Source organism: Felis catus, chromosome B3 (genome assembly GCF_018350175.1).
Source record: "Felis catus isolate Fca126 chromosome B3, F.catus_Fca126_mat1.0, whole genome shotgun sequence".
Taxonomy (NCBI): Eukaryota; Metazoa; Chordata; class Mammalia; order Carnivora; family Felidae; genus Felis; species Felis catus.
Window position 1 is genome coordinate 146,919,225 of NC_058373.1, and position 18,666 is coordinate 146,937,890.

The 18,666-nt window shown below is 41.9% G+C and overlaps 2 gene segments (V, D, J or C); both read right to left on the bottom strand.

Moving 5' to 3' along the window:
* Nucleotides 1-1,203: 1,203 nt before the first annotated feature.
* LOC111559009 lies at nucleotides 1,204-1,823 on the bottom strand. The segment is given in 2 exon segments: nucleotides 1,204-1,604; nucleotides 1,706-1,823. Coding segments are annotated over 2 exon segments (432 nt in total).
* An 8,690-nt stretch (nucleotides 1,824-10,513) lies between these two features.
* LOC101093027 lies at nucleotides 10,514-12,109 on the bottom strand. The segment is given in 3 exon segments: nucleotides 10,514-10,587; nucleotides 11,496-11,915; nucleotides 12,016-12,109. Coding segments are annotated over 3 exon segments (540 nt in total).
* Nucleotides 12,110-18,666: the final 6,557 nt, after the last annotated feature.

An 18,666-nucleotide genomic window follows, 5' to 3' on the forward strand; every position in this document is an offset into this window, starting at 1 on the left:
CGTCCAGCTAGCTGCTCTCAGAAGAGGCTCCTGTGCTAATGATCAGGGAATTTTAATGGTGCCTCTCAGCTCTCCTGTCCTATGAGAGGCAATGCCCTGTCTCCCAAATGCACTCCACGAAGGGAATTGTCTCTCCCCATGCGACCCAGGGGATACTCAGACCACAGTTCCCCTTATGGTCCTCTGCCCTCCTCCACAGGAGCACTGCTGTGCCCACCAGACTCCACCCCAATGATGGGATCGACTTTTAAATCTTCAGTCTTTGAGCTCCACGTTTACAGGACGTTGACTTGTCATGATTAACTTCATGGGTTATCTTGACTGCATCATGGGTGTCCAGATTCACCACGGTTTCTGTGGATGTCTGTGATGTGTTCCAGAAGAGATTGGCATTTCCATCCATGGTTTCTTTCTGCCTGGGCACCACCCATTCCATTAAGGTTGTGAATAGAATCTGATGCAGATGGGGGACGAATTCCCTCATTTTTACTTCCCATGTGCTTGTTTAAACTGGAATATTGGTCTCCTCTGGCCCTTTTCCTGAGAGTTACATCATCAGCTCTCCATGTTCTGAGACTAGACTCTAGTTCAGAATCAGACAAGAATTACATCACTGGTTTTCCTGGGTCTTCAGCTTGTGACAGTATATCATGGACTTCTCAACATATTTAGTAATGGAAACCAATGACCTTTGGGTTCTGTTCCTCAGGGGAATCTTGACTAATACATGGAGATTGTTTGTCTCTCATTTAGAGTAATTGAATAAAGCTGTAGCTCATTTAAAGTCCTGCGTAGCAAAGGGCTATGAAGAAAGTGTCACATTGTTTGACTGAGACAAGGGCTGGGTTAGGATAAGGAGGAGCTGTGGGATCCTGTGGTCCTGGCTGCACAGGGAGCGCATCTGGGAATCCTGTAAAGGTGAAGCTGTTGTGCCTCAGGAAATCTGTAATTCACTCATGTTGAGGTACTGGAGTAAGCAAGTGCAAACAACTGTGTCTTTGTGCACATTAGTCTAGTTTCCCTATGACAACCCAGTTGCTAATCCAAAGAGTTAATAGGTAAACACAGAAGCATATGACCAGGGAGGCTCCCTGGGGAAACTGCTGTGTGGAGAGGAAGCCCCAGACTCTGACAGGAAACCTGCCTGTAACCTCCATCCGCACCTGCGCCTGGGAACACAAAGGAGAATTGTGCATAGTGTGCGCCCCCTGGTGGTGCTTATCCCCTCCTACAGGGAGGTTTGTGTCTGGGTTCACAGTGAAGTCCCCTCACTGTGCCTCTTGCACAGTAATATGTGGCCGTGTCCTCAGTCTTCAGGCTGTCCATCTGCAGATACAGCGTGTTCTTGGCGTTGTCAATGGAGATAGTGAATCGGCCCTTCACGGAGTCTGCGTAGCCTGTGCTACCTCCACTACCACTAATTCCTGCGACCCACTGCAGCCCCTTTCCTGGAGCCTGGCGGACCCAGCTCATCCAATAGATACTGATTAATCCAATAGCTACTGAAGGTGAATCCAGAGGCAACACACAGGTGAGTCTCACGGACCCCCCAGGCTTCACCAGGTCTCCCCCAGACTCCACCAGCTGCACGTCACACTGGACACCTGTAGACACAAGACATCTTGGTCAGGAATCCGTCACACATCCACTCTTTCTCAGTCATGTCCACTCACATACTCAGTGTCCCTCGTTCACCATGAATTACCTTTTAAAAGAGCAACGAGGAACACCCAGCGAAGCACAAACTCCATGGTGAGGTGTGTGTGTTCTGTGCCGATCACAGAATGGGAACACCTGGGACTTCTGGGGCTGGGGCTCGTCTCCCAGCTGCAGGGTCGGGGCTGGGCTGGTTTTATCAGCACAGAGAGGGCTTCATTTGCATGTCCTCTGACATATATATCAAGCTCCAGACTTAGATTTGATTCTGTAAAAGTGAATGACAGGGTAGGGACGCACTTCAATATTAGTTTGTGTGGATGGCGGTGTGACAATATGAAGAATTCTCTTTTATTTTTCAGTTTTGGATTTTTACCTTTATTAATGGAGGCTTCGGCATAATCTTTAAGAAATATTTACCTCAACAGCATGATTACACATTATTTTCTCTTACAATATTTTAATTTTTAATTTTTAATTAGTATTTATTTTTAGTTTTAAAAATTAACATCCAAATTCGTTAGCATGTAGTGCAACAATGATTTCAGGAGTAGATTCCTTAGTGCCCCTTACCAGTTTAGCCCATCCCCCCTCCCACAACCCCTCCAGTAGCCCTTTGTTTGTTCTCCATATTTATGAGTCTCTTATGCTCTGTCCCCTCCATGTTTTCATATTATTTTTGTTTCCCTTCCCTTATGTTCATCTGTTTTGTCTCTTAAAGTCCTCATATGAGTGAACTCATATGATTTTTGTCTTTCTCTGACTGACTCATTTCACTTAGCATAATACCCTCCAGTTCCATCCACATAGTTGCAAATGGCAAGATTTCACTCTTTTTGATTGCCGAGTAATACTCCATTCTTTATATTTACCACTTCTTCTTTATCCATTCATCCATCGATGGACATTTGGCTCTTTCCATACTTAGGCTATTGTTGATAGTGCTGCTATAAACATGGGGGTGCATGTGTCCCTTTGAAACAGAACACCTGTGTCCCATGGATAAATGCCTAATAGTGCAATTGCTGGGTCGTAGGGGAGTTCTATGTTCAGTTTTTTGAGGAAACTCCATACAGTTTTCCAGAGTGGCTGCACCAGCTTGCATTGCCCCCCAAAATGCAAAAGAGATCCTCTCTCTGCATCCTCGCCAACATTTGTTGTTGCCTGAGTTGTTAATGTTAGCCATTCTGACAGGTGTCAGGTGGTATCTCATTAGGGTTTTGATTGACATTTCCGTGATGATGAGTGATGTGGAGCATTTTTTCATGTGTCGGTTGGCCATCTGGATGTCTTCTTTGGAGAAGTGTCTATTCATGTCTTTTGCCCATTTCATCACTGGATTGGGTTTCGGGTGTTGAGTTTGATAAATTCTTTATAGATTTTGGATACTAACTCTTTATGTGAGATGTCATTTGCGAATATCTTCTCCCATTCTGTCAGTTGAATTTTAGCTTTGCTGATTGTTGCCTTCACTATGCAGAAGATTTTTATTTTGATGAGGTCCCAGTAGTTCATTTTGCTTTTGTTTTCCTTGCCTCTGGGGACATGTTGAGTAGGAAGTTGGTGCGGCCAAGACCAAAGATATTTTTGCCTGCTTTCTCCTCGAGGATTTTGATGGCTTCCTGACTTACATTGAGGTCTTTCATCCATTTTGAGTTTATTTTTGTGTATGGTGTAAGAAAGTGGTCCTGGTTCATTCTTCTGCATGTCGCTGTCCAGTTTTCCCAGCACCACTTGCTGAAGACACTGTCTTTATTCCATTGGATAGTCTTTCCTGCTTTGTCAAAGATTAGTTGGCCATACATTTGTGGGTCCATTTCTGGATTTTGTATTCTGTTCCATTGATCTGAGTGTCTGTTCTTGTTTTTTTTTTATTTTTTGGCATTTATTTATTACTTTTCAGAGACAGAGACAGAGCATGAGTGGGGGAGTGTCAGAGAGAGAGTAAGACACAGAATTCCAAGCAGGCTTCAGGCTCTGAGCTGTCAGCACACAGACTGATGTGGGACTCTAACTCACAAACTGCCAGATCGTGACCTGAGTCAAAGTCGGATGTTTAACAGACTGATCCACTCAGATGCCCGTGAGTGTCTGTTCTTGTGCCAGTACCATACTGTCTTGAGGATTACAGCTTTGAAGTATAGCTTGAAGTCTGGGATTGTGATGCGTCCTGCTTTGGTTTTCTTTTTCAAGATTTCTTTGGCTATTTGGCGGCTTTTCTGGTTCCATACAAATTTTAGGATTATTTTTTCTAGCTCTGTGAAGAATGCTGGTGTCACACTGATAGGGATTGCATTGAATATGTAGATTGCTTTGGGTACTATCAGCATTTTAACAATATTTGTTCTTCCTATTCAGGAGCATGGAATGTTTTTCCATATTTTGTCTTCAATTTCTTTCATAAGGTTTCTACAGTTTTCAGTGTAAAGATTTTTCACCTCTTTGGTTAGATTTATTCCTGGGTATTTAATGGTTTTTGGTGCTACTGTAAATGGGATAGATTCCTTGATTTCTCTTTCTGTTGCTTCATTGTTGGTGTATAGGAATGCAACCGATTTCTCTGCATTGATTTTATATCCTGCTACTTGGCTGAATTCATGAATCAATTCTAGCAGTTTTTTGGTGGGGTCTTTTGGGTTTTCCATATAGAGTATCATGTCATCTGTGAAGAGTGAAAGTTTGACCATCTCCTGGCCAATTTGGATGCCTTTTATTTCTTTGTGTTGTCTGAGTGCAGAGGCTAAGACTTCCAATACTATGTTGAATAACAGTGGCGAGAGTGGACATCCCTGTCTTGTTCCTGACCTTAGGGAGAAAGCTCTCAGTTTTTCCCCATTGAGGATGATATTAGCATTGGGTCGTTCATAGATGGCCTTTATGATCTCGAGGTATGGTCCTTCTATCCCTACTTTCTTGAGGGTTTTTATCAAGAAAGGATGTTGTATTTTGTCAAATGCTTTCTCTGCATCTATGGAGAGGATCATATGGTTCCTGTCCTTTCTTTTATCAATGTGATGAATCACGTTAATTGTTTTACAGATATTGAGCCAGCCCTGCATCCCAGGTATAAATCCCACTTGGTCGTGGTGAAGAATTTTTTAATGTATTATTGTTTCTGGTTGGATAATATGTTGTTGAGGATTTTTGCATCCATGTTCATCAGGGAAATTGGTGTATAGTTCTCTTTTTAAGGGTTGTCTGTGTCTGTTTTTGGAATCGAGGTAATGCTGGCTTCATAGAAAGGGTTTGGAAGTTTTCCTTCCATTTCTATTTTTTGGAACAGTTTCAAGAGAATAGGTGTTAACTCTTCCTTAAATGTTTGGTAGAATTCCCCTGGAAAGCCATCTGGTCCTGGGCTGTTGTCTTTTGGCAGATTTTTGATTACTAATTCAATTTCCTTACTGTTTATATGTCTGTTCAAATTTTCTATTTCTTCCTGTTTCAGTTTTGATAGTGTATATGTTTCTAGGAATTTGTCCATTTCTTCCAGATTGCCCATTCTATTGGCATATAATTGTTCATAACATTCTCTTATTACTGTTTTTATTTCTGTTGTGTTGGTTGTGATCTTTCCTCTGTAATTCTTGATTTTATTTATTTGGGTCCTTTCCGTTTTCTTTTTGATCAAACTGGATAGTGGTTTATCAATTTTCTTAATTCTTTCAAAGAACCAGCTTTTAGTTTCATTGATGTGTTCTACTGTGTTTTGGTTTCGATAGCACTCATATCTGCTCTAGCCTTTGGTATTTCCTGCCCTCTGCTGGTTTTGGGTTTTATTTGCTGTTCCTTTTCCAGGTCTTTAGTCATAAGGTTAGGTTGTGTATCTGAGATCTTTCTTCCTTCTTTAGGAAGGCCTGGATTGCTATATACTTTCCTCTTATGACCGCCTTTGCTGCATCCTAGAGGTTTGCATTGTGGTGTTATCATTTTCATTGACTTCCATATACTTTTTAATTTCTTCTTTAACTGCTTGGTTAGCCCATTCATTCTTTAGTAGGTTCTTCAGTCTCTAATTATTTGTTACCTTTCCAAATTTTTTCTTGTGGTTGATTTTGAGTTCATGGCATTGTGGTCTGAAAATATGCATGGTATGATCTCGATCTTTTTGTACTTACTTAGGGCTGATTTGCGTCCCAGTATATGGTCTATTCTGGAGAAAGTTCCATGCGCACTGGAGAAGAGTGCATATTCTGTTGCTTTAGGATGAAATGTTGTGAATATATTTTTTAGTCCTTCTGGTCCAGTGTGTCATTCAAAGCCATTGCTTTTTTGTTGATTTTTTGATCAGGTGATCTGTTCATTGTTGTGAATGGGGTGTTGAATTCTCCTACTATTATGGTATTCTTATTGATGAGTTTCTTTATGTTTGTGATTAATTGATTTCTATATTTGGGTGCTCTCGCAATTGGTGCATAAATGTTTACAATTGTTAGGTCTTCTTGGTGGATAGACCCTTTGATTATGAATGATATAATGCCATTCTGCATCTCTTGATGCAGTCTTTATTTTAAAGTCTAGATTGTCTGATATCAATATGGGTACTCCGGCTTTCTTTTGTTGAACATTAGCATGATAGATGGTTCTCCATCCCCTTATTTTCAATCTTAGGCACCTTTAGGTCTAAAGTGGGTCTATTGTAAAAAGCATATAGATGGATCTTGTTTTCTTCTCCATTCTGTTACCCCATGTCTTTTGACTGGGGCATTGAGTCCATTGACGTTTAGAGTGAGTACTGAAAGATAGGAGTTTATTGCTATTATGATGCTTGTAGAGTTGGAGTTTATGGTGGTGTTCTTTGGTCTTTCTAATCTTTGTTGATTTTGGTATTTATTTATTCATACAGATATATTTTCATCTTTTCTCCCCTCAAGATTCCCGCTCAAAATTTCTTGCAGGGCTGGTTTAGTGGTCACAAACTCATTTAATTTTTGTTTGTATGGGAATCTTTTTATCTCGCCTTCTATTTTGAATGACATCCTTGCTGGATACAGAATTCATGGATGCATATTTTTCTGATTTAGCATACTGAATACATCCCGCCACTTCTTTGTGGCCTGCCAAGTTTCTGTGGATAGGTCTGCTAAACCTGATCTGTCTTCCCTTGTAAGTCATGGACTTTGTGTCCCTGTTGGTTTTATGATTCTCTCCTTGCCTGAGTACTTTGTCAATTTGACTATGATGTGCCTTGTTGATGGTCGGTTTTGGTTGAATCTAATGGGAGTCCTCCATGCTTCCTGGATTTTGATGTCTGTGTCTTTGGCCAGGTTAGGAAAGATTTCCACTATGATTTGCTCACATAACCCTTCCACCCCTATTTCTCTCTTCCACTTCTGGGACCCCTATGATTCTCATGTTTTTCCTTTTTAATGAGTCACTGATTTCTGTAATTCTTAAATCTTGCTCTTTTGCCTTAATCTCCCTCTTTTTTTCTGCTTCATTATTCTCTATAAGGTTGTCCTCTATAATGCTGATTCTCTGTTCTGCCTCATCCATCCATGCCACCGCTGCATCCATGTGTGATAGCAGCTCATATAGCATTTTAAATTTCATTCTGGCTATATTTTACTTCTTTTATCTCTGCAGAAAGGGATTCTAATCTATTTTTGACTGCAGCTAGTATTCTTATTATTGTGATTCTAAATTCGGGTTCAGAAATCTTGCTTGTATCTGTGTTGGTTAAATCCCTGGCTGTCATTTCTTCATGGTCCTTCTTTTGGGGTGAATTCCTTCATTTTATCATTTTGAAGGGAGAAAAGGAATTAATGAGGTCGCAAAATTGAAATGAAAAGATAAAATTACAGAAATATTAAAATTAAAAATTAAACACACACACACAAATTGAATGAAATATGCTAGATCCTAGGTGTGTTTTGTTCTGGGTGTTGAAAGTGTTTTGACAGATTAGAGAAAAAAATGGGAGGGGGAGAAAAAAAAAGGAAACAATTTGAGAATTTGAAAAAATGAATACACTGAAGTACACTAAAATGAGATGATGGGAGTAAAGTAGAGTTTGAAAAAATATACAGGAAAGTAAAGAATATAGTGGAAAAAATAAAGAAAAATATTTTTTTAACAATTAAATTATTTTTTACAAAATATTAAATATATATATTTATTAATATATATTAAATATAATATATAAATTTATAGAAATATAAAAATATTAAAAGTAAAGAATATAGTGGAAAAAATAAAGAAAAATATTTTTTAACAATTAAAAATTATTTTTTACAAAATATTAAATATATATTTATTAATATATATTAAATATAATATATAAATTTATATAAATATAAAAATATTAAAAATATATTTAATAAGAATTAAAAATAAATGTGATTTTTTTCTTTTTCTGTATTCTAGAAAAAAAAGAGGAAACAAAAAAGAGAAAAAAGATACAAAAAGGAAAAAAAGAAAATCATTTGAAAATTCAAAAAGTGAATACACCGTAGTAGACTAAAATAAAATGATGGAAGTAAAATAGAATTTGAAAAAATTTACATAAAAGCAATCAATATAGTAAAAAAAATTAAGGAAAAATATTTTTAATAGAAATTGAAAGTAAAATGAAGTTTTTCTCATTCTGCATTCGAGAAAAACTACAGAAACGAAGAAGAGAAAAAAAGAAAAAGAAAGAAAAAGTAAAAAGGAAACTGGAAATTTGAAAACGGGAATACACTGAGGTAGAGTAAAATAAAATGATGGAGGTAAAATAGAATTTGAAAAAAAGTTACAGAAATGTAAAAAATATAGTAATAAAAATTAAGAAAAATATTTTTAATAATAATTGATAATAAAAATATTTTTTTTGTTTCTGCATTCAAGAAAAAGAAAAGAAGTGTAAAAGAGAAAAAAGAAAAGAAAGAAAATTGACTAGATGAACTAACAGATTGAAGTAGGACTGAAATTACTTCCTTATCCCCTAGATGTCAGTCTAATGTAGCTCTTTATAGTCTATAAAGTAAGCGGCAGTGAGACTTGTGTTCCTGAAGAGCCCTGTTGGCCCAGTTGGGAGGGGCTCAGTGTAATGGCTCCGCTCTCCACTAGATGGCAGTTTTAGGCTCCTGGGGTGGATTGTTGCCGTGCTTGTAGGTGCCAATGCAAATGCGCGGGAGAGGTGAAAATGGTGCCACCCAGGTACCCAGTCTGTTCTCCTGGATCAGCAATTGCGCACCCATCCTCTGTCTTCAGCCCTTGTCCATTCCCTGCTCCTTCACTCTCTGTGACCAGGCCCCAGGCCGCACCTCTCTCCCACGTTTTGTCACAGACGTGGCTGTTTTCCCCGGTCCCTTACGTCAAAAGGACCGCGGCTTTGACCCCTTCTGCCCGTCTGTGGGAGGGTCTCACCAAGCAATGTCCGAATGAGCAATGTCCGAATGAGCCGAAAATGGCTGCACCTAGGAACGCTTACTGGACCCTGTTGTTGTCGGTGCCCGAAGACTGTGGCCAGGTGCCAGCCCGTCCCAGAAAAAGTTCGCAAGAGAGTGTAGCAGCAGCGTTTCTTGCATTATGGAAAATCACAACACACGTCTGGCACCAGGCTTCACCCTAAACGACCTTGTTGCAGCACCAGCGAATGTGGCCGTTTTCCGGGGTCTGCTGGGACCAGATGGCTTTGGCAGTCTCCTCCAAATGTCCTTCCAGCAGTGCACCTGCCTCTCCCCATGTGGCCTGAGAACATCCCGGACCCCACTCTGTTCCTGGGATTCTCCCTTCCCACCAGAGCACCTCCAGGTATCAAGCTGTGGAGTTGCAGCCTTTGCGCTCCCCTTGTTTACAGTCTTAGTGGAATTTACATACTCTCCTTTCTCCTTTCTCCCTTTTTAGTTTAGTCCCTGTGGCTGTTTCCAATTTTCCACGTTCTCTCCAGCTGCTTTTGGGGAGGGGTGCTTTTCCTTTATTCTCCCCCACTCCCCAGTCTCCATCCTCTCTCTGCCTGCAAAAGCACCTCCCTTCCTGCAGCTTCTTGCTCCCCAAGGTCCCCTCTCCACGCCACGTACTTGTTGAATTATGTGGTTCAGGTTGTGCTGATTGTTGTGTTAATCCTCAATCAGTTTTCTAGGTGTGTAGGATGGTTTAGTGTTGCTCTGGGTGTATTTCATGGACGTGAGACACACAAAAATCTTCCATGTTGTTCTGCCATCTTGTCTCCTCCCCCATTGACTGCCTAATTTTCAATTGAACATTTGAGGATATTATGCCACTCCCTTCTTTCCTGCAGGTTTCTGTGGACACTTCTGCCATCGTCTTTTTAGACAAAGATTAGCAAACTCTTCTGTCTTCATGCTTATACGGTTTTTTAATCTGTGTATTTTGTGAATTTTACTATGTTATGTCTCAGAGTTGGCCTGCTTTTTTTTTTTAATTTTAGTGGGAGTTCTCTGTGACTCATAGATGTGGACATCTGTTTCCTTCACCATTTAGTGGAAATTTTCCACTCTAATGCACTCAGACAAACTTCTCCCATTTTTTCTCCCTGTCTTCTTCTTCTGGGACTTATTTGAAAAGAATTTGGTGTGAGTACACCAAATTGTATGAACTCAATGTGACAGGGACCCCCCTGATCCTCTGGGACAGTGTCTTGCTGTGATGTGGTTGGAGCTGGTTATCCCAGAAGGGCAGTTGCACAAACACTAGGAGCTTGGAGTTCATGGTGAGGAAGAACAAGAAGGCAGCATTCAGTTAGCTGCTCTCAGCAGAGGCTCCTATGCTAATGACCAGGGCAGTGCAACCGTGCCTTTCAGCTCTCCTGCCCCATGAGGGGCAATGCCCTGTCTCCCAAATGCACTCTTAGAAGGTAACTGTCTCACCCGATATGACCCAGGGGATCCTCAAACCGCAGCAGTCCCTATGGGCCTCAGAGCTCCTTCTCCACAGGAGCACTGCTGTGCCCACCAGGGTCCACCCCAGTGATGGCATGGACTTCTAAATCTTCAGTTTTTGAACTCGACATTTACAGCAGGTTGACTTGTCATGATTACCTTTATGTGTCATCTTGACTGCGTCATGGGTGTCCAGATTCACGACTGTTTCTGTGTATGTCTGTGATGAGTTTCCAGAAGAGATTGGCATTTCCATCCATGGTTTCTTTCGGCCTGGGCATCACCCATTCCATCATAGTTCTGAGTAGAATCCTATGCAGAGGGAGGAAGAATTCCCTCATTTTAACTTCCCATGTGTTTGTTTGAACTGGAACATTGGTCTCCTCCTTCCCTTGTTCTTAGAGTTACATCATAGGCTCTGCAGGTTCTGAGACTGGACACTAGTTCAGAATCAGGCGAGAATTATACCACTGGTTTTCCTGGCTCCCCAACTTGTAACAGTAGATCATGGGACTTCTCAACATATTTGTCATGGAAACCAGTGTGCTTTGGGTTCTGTTGCTCGAGGGAATCCTGACTAATACATGGAGATGATTTATCTCTTGTTTAGAGGAATTGAATAAAGCTGTAGCTCATTTAAAGTCTGAGTAGCAAAGTGCCATGAAGGAAGTGTCACGTTGTTCGATTGGGACAAGGGCTGGGTGAAGATAATGGGGAGCTGTGGGAGCTTGTGGTCCTGACTACACAGGGAGTGCATCTGGGACTCATGTAAATGTTCAGCTATTGTGCCTCAGGAAATCTGTAATTCACTCATGTTGAGGGACAGGAGAAAGCAATGCAAACAACTGTGTCTTTGTGCATGTTAGGGTAGTTTTCCTATGAAAACAGTGATCTAATTCACACAGTTAATAGGTAAACACAGAATCCTGTGTCCAGAGAGGCTCCCTGGAGAAACTGCTGTGTGGACAGGAAGCCCCAGACCCTGAGAGGAAACCTGCCTGTAACCTCCATCTTCACCTGCTCCTGGCAACACAAAGCAAAATTGTGCATAGTGTGCACCCCCTGGTGGTTCTGATCCCCTCCTGCAGGGAGGTTTGTGTCTGGGCTCCCAGCGAGGACCCCTCACCCTGTCTCTTGCACAGTAATATGTGGCCTTGTCCTCGGCCCACAGGTTGTTCATATGCAGATACACCGTGTTCTTGGAGTTATCTCTGGAGATGGGGAATTGGCCCTTCATGGAGTCTGCGTAGCTTGTGCTACTTCCATCATCATAAATATATGCGAGCCACTGCAGTCCCTTTCCTGGAGCCTGGCGGACCCAGCTCATTCCATAGCTACGGACGTTGAATCCAGAGGCCACACAGGTGAGTCTCAGGGACGCCCCAGGCTGCACCAGGTCTCCTCCAGACTCCACCACCTGCACGTCACACTGGACACCTGCAGACACAAGACATCTTGGTCAGGAAACTGTCACACATCTACTGGTCTCACTCATATCCACTCACATACTCAGTGTCTCTCGTTTACCATGAATTACCTTTTAAAAGAGCAACCAGGAACACCCAGCCAAGCACAAACTCCATGGTGAGGTGTCTGTTCTGTCCTGATCAGAGAAGGGGAACACCTGAGACTCCTGGGGCTGGGTATCCTCTCCCAGCTGCAGAGTCTGGGATGGGCTGTTTTTATCACCATAGAGAGGACCCCATTTGCATGTGCTCTGAAGCTCCAGTCTTAGATTTGATTCTTTAAAAGTGAACAACAGGGTTAGGGACGCACTTGTAGTTTAGTTTGTGTAGATGGTGCTGTGACAATATAAATTATTGTATTCAGTGTGTACAGGTGTATTTGCAGTCCTGTGTGCATTTTTACAGGTCTTTCATCAAAATAGATCATTTTCACTCTACAAGTATTTTACATACTTTTTGAAGTTTAACCCAAAATACTTTATTCTGTGCCATTTTCACTTTTATAATTTTATTTATTTTGCATGTATTTTCATGCTGGTGTGTAGAATCACAGGTGGTTTATTTTTATTTATTTTCTTTGTTCATTTTGATTCCTGCTCTTTTCCTCATTAAAAAGAACTGGTTCTAATATTTTTTGTGGTATCTCTAGGGTTTTGTTATGTTTGAGATCAATGTCGCCTGCAAACAAGTAATTTTCCTTCCTCCTTACTGATTTAAATGTCTTTTATTTTTTTTATTCCCTATTTTTTTCTGCTTACGTCTTCCAGTTGTAGGAGAAGAAAGCTTTTCCCTTCTTTTCTTCTGGGATTTAGCCAGTGTAAGGATTCAATTGACATAAGACATATCTACAGGAGAGAATAAATTTCATTTTGTAAGTGCATGGCCTTCCTAATGATATGACACCCAGAGAAAGGACAAAGCAGGTGGAACTTGTGTCTTTCAGACAACAATACATTGGATTTGGCAAGAGTTAAGTTTGGGGTATTATGTTAGTCACCAAGTAAGTAGGTTTGTTTGCATAGCCTTCTTGTCCCTGTGTTCCTTATTCTGGTGCTAACGATGGTTCTTCCCTCTTGGTACATGGGAGGGACATTTATATCGTGCTGTCAAGAGATGATGGAGAGTCTGAGTGTACTTGGACTATTTCTCAAGTGACTTTCACCGAAGTAAGCAGTGTGACAAGATGACATAGTTTGAGGTGGCATATGTATTCTTCACATTACCATGGGGAATGCTTATGTTAGGGGTGACCATCATTGCCTGGCTCCTGATGTGACAGGAAAGCCTTCAGCATTTTACCGTTCAATATGCTGTCAGGTGTGGGCTTTTCATAGTGGCCATGATCATGTGGAGGTAATTTCCTTCAGTTCCTTTTTATTTGGGTTCTTTTTAAATGATGAGCATGTGTTGAATTTTGTCTAATGTTTTTTTGAATCAATTAATGATGGCTTTGATTCAGTCATTCCCTCTGGTAATGGAGGACATCACATTTATGCGTCTGTGTATCTTGAAAGATCCTTGCATCATCCCTGGAGTGAATCACCCTGGATTATGTTGTATGATCCTCTCAATGTTCTGTTGAATTCAGTATGCTCAGATTTTGTGAAGGAATTTTGCATGTATGTTCATTTGAGATAGTGACCTTTAGTTTCCCTTCTTGTGGTGTCTTTCTTTGGTTTTGGTGTGAAAACAATGCTGTCCTCACAAAACGCATTTGGGAGTGCTGTTTTTTATCAGTGTTTTGTAATAGTTTGAGAAATATTGGCATTAATTCGGCTTTAAATATTTAGTAGAAGTTTTAATAAAGCCATGGACTCCTATGCAGATTTTTTGGAGGGTGAGGTTTTAGATAGAGAAATCTTGTTAATTTTTCTTTTGGTCATTTTGTATTTTTCCATGAAACAGTCTTGGTGGACTACATTATGGCATAAAATGTGTAATTTGTTCTTGGTGATCTAATTGTTGGCCTATAAATACTTAAGTTTTTCTTTAATGATCCTTTTCATGTCTTTAGTTCAGTTATGTCTCCTCTTTCAATTCTGATTGCATTTGTTTGAGTCTTCCCTATTTCCCCAGGCTACCTATTTGTTCCAAATTTTACTTACTTTTCCAAATACAAATTTTTATGTAATTGATTTGTTTTCTGTATTTGTGATAGTCTCTATTTTCTGTCTGCTTTATCTTTTTATGTTATTTTTATGTTTATCTTGTTATGTCAGTAAAAACGCCAATGAGTTTTTTAAGGAATCTGAAAAATATACAATTCATATGAAAGCACACAACACATGGAAGCAACAAAACAATCATGACGTCGAGAGAACCTGGAGATATCACACTTCTCTCTTTCTAAAGATACTGCAGAGGTACATTAACCACAACAGTGTGCTGCTGGCATCAAATGAGACATTTAGACCAGTGGAGCTCATTACGGAGCACAGAAGTAGACGTTTGCAGATGCAGTCAGCAAATCCTCCACGAGATTTCCAACAATGCACAGTGGGGGTAGGATAGTGTCTCTTAAACATGGTGTTGACTAGGGGCACCTGTGTGGCTCGTTATGTTAAGCATCCCACTTCCACTCAGGTCATGATCTCACGGTTGTGGGTTCGAGCCTCACATCAGGCTCCTGCTGACAGCTCAGGGCCTGGATTCTGTTTCTGCCTCTATCTCTCTGCCTCCCTACTCATGATCTGTATCTCTCCCTCAAAAACAAAGTAAAAATTAAAAAATAGTATTGATGTATACATGCAAAATAATAACATTTGGCCATAATCTTGCTTCATATATATACGTTGACACAAAAAAATCTCAAAATGGATGAAGGATTAAGAAGAACACTTGAACCTAAATGCCTTCAAAGAAAACATGAAAGATAAACGTGATGACATTCACTTGAGAATGATTGATTTGATATAAAAGCAAAGTCACAGAGAACAAAGCAGGCAAGGGGGACTACACCATACTAGAAAAGGGGCAAGCAAATATTTGCAGAGCTAGAAGGCAGTCTATGGGAGGGTAGACATTACAATAAAAAATATTGAAAAGGAGTTAATATCCACAATGCAGGAGGGACAATAAGGTGTTCTCATTTCCCTGCCATCAGACCACACCTCAAGCTTCCCCCTTTCCCTAATTGAGACCCACCTCCATTCAAAGTGCTCCTCAGAGGATGAATCTTAAAGACATGCCCACTAGTGTCTGGGCCTCACATGCACAAGAGGATGGATTGCCCCCAGTGCAGAGCCTGTGCTCAGGGGGCCTGAGAAAGGAGCTGCCCCCACCCATCAGTAGCCAGATGCCCTGTCTTGCTGCAGAGGGAGGACCTGACCCTGTGATAGACTCTGTTACCACCGGTTGTTCTTGCTTTACCTCCTCACCATGTAACACCCCAATCTTGTGAGCAAAGAAAGAACAGAATTTCATTCAGATGGCAATCAAGGCTACTGATTTGTACAATGTAGGAACCATAAAGTCTTTTGTCACCTATTACCCCCCCCCATCTTTTGTCCCTAACTGGGCTGCCACTCATGCCTCAATTCCTGGTGATGAAGATGCATTACTGGAATGAACATCTTGACTTTCTTGTCAATGCCATTGCACTCTGATTCACAAGTTCATTTTTCATGTATGCTTGGGGGAGGCAACTAAGTTGGGCTCAATATTACTCCAAGTTCTTGAAGCCAACTTACATTCTGTGCCTTCACCCAAGGCTGCACTCTTGTTTCGTATGTCCGTGACTTGTCACTCTATTACCAAAGGAAATCAGGGAGCCCTTGCAGACTCGCCACCCTCCTAAAGCACCAGCCAGACAGGGCCATACACCCTCCTGTCTTCTTAATGTCCACGGTTGCAAACAGCTACTGCCAATGAGGACTATGTCACAGTGCTTCAAAACTCCCCACAAAGTGTCTTGTCAGTTTTTCACATCCCTCTCACTGGTACAAAAATGCAGTTGCATAAGCTTCTAAGGAAACCTGGCTACTGCTTCCCAAGGACCCCTAACTTCAATGCTTTGCTCTGTCTCTGTGAGCCCCTCACCCCTCCCTGATGCTGCCACAGATTTCTTTTTGTGGCTTTCAGAGTCATTAACCTACTTTAAAGTGTTAATATTAGCTCTGTGCACACCCCAAACTCTCAGCTGTCTGAATATCAATAACATGTTTCACCTCTCATTCCATGGAAATGGAGTGGCTACAGGTATCCTGCAACAACCTGTGCCTCTCGGATATGTCCTATAACTTTCTTTCCATGAAAATTAGACCTTGGGCCATCAGGCCCCGCTGCATGCTTGTACCCCCACAACTGCTGTCTGGATACTAGGATCCCCACTCACCTCTGTATTCCTCTCTGACAAGTTTGTAATTTCCAGGCCCACCACCTACCTACCAGCTGGCCACTGACCAACCCTTCCATCATCCTGTGTCATGTTAACAGTTTAAATCGGGCTATACCACTCCCCTCCCTAAAAAGGGAGATCCAGGGCACCTGGGTGGCTCAGTTTGTGGGCGTCCTACTTCAGCTCAGGTCATGATTTCGCTGGTTGTGAGTTTGAGCCCTGCATCAGGCTCTGTGCTTTCAGCTCAGAGCCTGGAGCCTGCTTCAGATTCTGTGTCCCCCTCTCTCTCTCTGCTCCTCCCCCACTCACACTCTTTCTCTAAAAAATAAATAAACATTAAAAAAATTTAAAAGGGGAGACCCTACTTAATTCCACATGATTGCCCTCAGCTACAGGAATGGTTTTGGGATATCTGGTGGTCACCCTGAGTTCTATTTAAAAAAAATTTTTTTTAAACATTTATTTCTTATTGAAAGACACAGGGCGTGAGCAGGGGAGGGGTAGAGAGAGGGGGAGACATAGAATCTGAAGTAGGCTCCAGGCTCTGAGCTGTCAGTCCAGAGCCCGATGTGGGGCTTGAACTCACAAACTGCGATATCATGACCTGAGCTGAGGTCCATAGCATAATCAACTGAGCCACTCAGGTGCCCCACCCTGCCTTCTATTTTGTGACAGCTTCTGTATGTGGGGAAACATAGGAACCACTCAGGCCAATGTCCCTACTGGAAGTACTCCAGGCGTCCTCTCTGCCTGCTGTAAAATCAGTCTAAGCCACTGCGCTCCCAGGTTTTCTCAAGCTTGCACATCTGCAGAGGGAATGACTGCCACTATTCACAGGCCTTCCAGACCTGCCCTGGAGTCTTCAGGGCTGTTGGCACCCTCTGGAAATCCCACAGGTCCTAACCTCATGAGTACCAGAGGACAGAGGACATTTTTCCAGCAGGCCTATAATTGCTGCCCTATTATACGCAACTGATCTTTCTGCTAAAATTGCTAACAGTCACTCTCCAGCCCAAACCGTGAGGAGACTGTCACTATCTCTCCAGCGACTGACAGAGCGCACAAGGCTGTCAAATACACAGCCAAGATCAGAGGCCCCTGTCCTTTCCTTCACTTTAGAAGCCTGCCTTTTTCCCTGACTTGGACTATTGTTTATCATGTAAGTTCCTCACAATGGGAAAAGACAGGTGGACAGATAATGATCAGATGGGGTGTACATTGGGGTTGAGTGGGCCTCCTGAGGCCCCTTTCTTCTCTCCTTTGGTCTTGCACCAACCCCATTATGGGATAATTAAGAAACTGAGAGACAGTGGGTTCTTCCCAGGCATCCACTAAACCTCTGACTAAATTATTTCCCAGGGCACTACTTGTAAATCTCTCCAAGTTTTGTATAATATCAGCAGGCCCCAGGGAGTCCCTCTAGCCCCTCCCTGCCCACTGGGGCTCTCCAGATGGATTTGACAAATTGGCTTCCTCTTTGGTTAATGGCTGCATGTTTGGTGGATGGACTGATGCTGTCTGACTGGACATGCCAATGCCACGACTGTGGTAAAGAATGTAATGCCTGAAATGGTTCCTGGATTTGCCATTCCATTATGGATTTAGTCAGACCAAGGAACTCACTTGAGCCCATAGACAAACTACGTACTTGCAATGACTGGGGGTGATAATTAGAATTTCATACCGCACATCATCCTTAATCATCACAGAAGAGGACGATGAGGATATATGGATTAGGGGAACAGATATGGAACATGAAAAACTAGACACAAAATTCCTTCAGGAAAAATCCACCTGGAAATTGGCCTGGAACATCCAGAATCATTGTCCTTGGCCCTTAAAGAGATTTGGAATGCTCCAAATAGCAGGCAGGGACTGACCCCCTTTGCAACAGTATTTTCGAAAGGAGTCCTTAACCCTTTCTTTACTGATTGAGTGAACTTCATGATAACTTATATGACCAAGTTGATGCCATGCATAGCCATGTCCAAGAACAGGTACACTTGGGTCATATCATCCACAGACAATAAGAACATGGCCTCTGCCACTGACTAGTCTTGCCACCCTTTCTACAGAATATGGGACGCTCATCAGGTCTTCAGAGAGCACCCAGTGCCACCTCGCTGAGAAGGACCTTATGACGAACTCCTAACCGACTACACTGCCATCAGAATTAGGGAAAGATTCTTCTGGATTCACTCAAGCTGCACAAAATAGTTCCAGATCGCCATTGTCAAGACCGTGGATGACCATCCCCATGATGACCATTGGTAAGGATTCCCAGAGCCAATTCCCAGGCTCCAGAAGCACATGGCATCACATAGGTCACGGATCAAAAAACTGCATTTCCACCTAGTTTCATTTTCCGGCTCTTTCCTGTCAGGAA